Genomic DNA, 2,659 nt, shown 5'->3' on the forward strand with positions numbered 1-2,659 from the left:
CATTTACAGCTTCTATATCCTCCGACAGTTTGCGATATACATGCTCTACACAATGTTCGAGATTGAGTAAAAATAATACAGTTGACATGTTCATGTACATGCAAGTGTCATCTAACGTGAATTTTACAACTTTTTTATTGTACATTCTAACAAGTTCTAAAACTAAATTGTCAATCTGTACCGATGATGATGCGTCTGTTGACTTGAAGAGCTGCTCTATTTCGGCACGTTTCTTGTTAAATTCCATCCACGTTGAATGATTTAACGCCATCTTATTTCCACGATTGTCGCCGAGAATGAATTCCACATAGGATGCATCAGGTACCACGCAGATTCCAACATCCAAGTATTTGTACGCAGTAGATGTCAGGACGAATCTCCTGCTCATGATACGAGGCGTGTAACGAGGTTTATCAGAACTGAAAGAATACATAAAGTAAAATAAATACAAGTAAATCAGGAAAAGTATTAACAAATATACAATAATTTTAGGGTACTTACGCATCATGCTGTTTCTTGCACGAAACAGTTTCATGTCGAGAAACGGATGGCGTATAACTGCTTCGAGGAACATACGGCATGTAACGTCGATTGCTAAAACTGTTTGAAAAATACAATTAAATGTTGAAAAATGTATGCAATATATATGCAATATATAACTTTACGGTACTTACGCGTTACACTGTTTCTTGGACGACATATCCAGAGGAACGAAAATACAGAGAAATCGTTTCATTCTTCTAACACTGTATTGGAAACACCGGAGAAATCGACTCACTTCGACGGCGACGACTGACACTCTGAGGGTGTCTTTACTAGTTGAAAAAAAAGTCCCAGGAAAATTTTTAACTTACCCTACCCTTAACCCTACATCTTCCCCCACCTACTCATATAGAATAAGATAGAATGTGATAGAAAATATATTGTTAGTTACATTAAAAAATATAAATAAAACATTGCTCCAAGAATAAATTATTTTGGTAAATGTGCATAAAAAGACCCCACCTGCCGATGACCTTGACCTTGACATATGTTGTCAAGGTCACCCTCCTGAGTAACTCTTAGAAGTATTTAGCCGGCGGTCGTTATTCGTTAGAAAGTTATTAACAAAACATTGTCGACCAAAGATATGTAATTTTCAGACACAAATATTAAACATTTTGAAATCTTATATCTGTCCTCTCATCTAAGCATGTGCTTTGTAGTACATATACAATTCCATATGGATTTGCGACTTTCCATATGAAGCGATATCCACTCCACACCTCGGACATAGTGGAGCCCCCCCGTAGGGGGGGGGGGCGGAACATACTGTTTCCACGCATGTACCTCCGCCGTTGTACTGTTCCACATGGGTTTGCGACTTTCCACGTGAAGCGAGATCCACTCCACACCTCTGACCTAGTGTGGGTAGGGATATATCTTAACGAAGTGGAGCCCCCCCGCAGGGGAGCGGAACGTACTGTCTCCACGCATGTACTTCGACATTGTACTGTTCCACATGCTGTTCCACATACTGTTCCCTGCGGGGGGGCTCCACTTCGTTAAGATATAACCCTACCCACACTATGTCCGAGGTGTGGAGCGGATCTCGCTTCACGTGGAAAGTCGTTTGCGAGAAAGAAGAGTTATTCGTGGTCTATAGGTAATCGGCGGATATGAACGCGATATCCATGCGAAGCGACACCACCCCACACCGACCCCTGCCTTCAGGGCGAAACTAGATCCACTCGTTCGACTTCCACGCGAAAATGCTAATAAGTTGTTGATAAATTGAAGTCTTTTTGTTAAAGCAGAGAATACTTACATGGGTTAGATAGAAACAGTTGAATACTTTCCAATGCTCAAAATAGCTGCTATATTTTCCTAAGTTTTTTGTTAATAACTTTCTAACGAATAACGACCGCCGGCTAAAAACTTCTAAGAGTTACTCAGGAGGGTGACCTTGACAACATATGTCAAGGTCAAGGTCATCGGCAGGTGGGGTCTTTTTATGCACATTTACTATTATTTTTTCGTCACACTCTTTTCCCCTTATGTGCGCTAATACGATAGAAAATACAGAGAAATCGTTGACATTTTCTAAAATATTTGTTAGTTACATTTTACAAACTGCAATTCTATCTCCAATAGAGTTTCTCCCCCAACCAGTAAAGAATTTTAATCCTCCAGTAATCTGTTTACTCCAGTAAAGAATTTTAATCCTCCACTAATCTGTTTACTCTGTAGAAAATTTGCCACAGCGTCGGGCTCAGTCCCATATCCCCTCCCTTCCCTTACCCATATCTCCGCGCCCGCAACCGAGCCCCCTCACCCCGGACCTCTCCCTCCCCGCACCACGGTTAGGGCCGCCGCGTAGGGCCCCATAGGGTAAGGACCGCCGTATCCCCCTCCCTCGCGGTTAGGACCACCATATCCCTTCCCCTGCGGTTAGGACCGCCGTATCCCCCCCTCCCCCGCGGTTAGGACCGCCCGGTTCCCCCTCCAAAAAGTGAGTTACAATCGGCACAGCTACCCTACTCCTATGCCTCTTTAAAATTCTCTACACAGTAGGCAATCCTGTCAATCTTTCCTGTGGCAATCCTGTCAATCTTTCAATTTGGCGAGTAGAAATATGAGGGTCTAATCCAACTGCAGTGAGCACACGTTGAACTCGGGG

General features: G+C 42.8%; 1 protein-coding gene across 1 annotated transcript in view; it reads right to left on the reverse strand.

The window, feature by feature from the left end:
• Positions 1 to 916, reverse strand: part of LOC105556486 — a 2,426-nt gene extending 1,510 nt beyond the window's left edge. The window contains exons 1-2 of the mRNA XM_012003583.1: positions 502 to 916; positions 1 to 419 (exon numbers count right to left, since the gene is read on the reverse strand). Coding sequence (XP_011858973.1) covers positions 1 to 419; positions 502 to 581 — 499 coding nt within the window. The 5' untranslated portion in view covers positions 582 to 916. The remainder of the gene's footprint in view (positions 420 to 501) is intronic.
• Positions 917 to 2,659: the final 1,743 nt, after the last annotated feature.

Source organism: Vollenhovia emeryi, unplaced genomic scaffold, assembly GCF_000949405.1.
Source record: "Vollenhovia emeryi isolate VEMERY1.0 unplaced genomic scaffold, V.emery_V1.0 DF939986.1, whole genome shotgun sequence".
NCBI classification, from domain to species: domain Eukaryota; kingdom Metazoa; phylum Arthropoda; class Insecta; order Hymenoptera; family Formicidae; genus Vollenhovia; species Vollenhovia emeryi.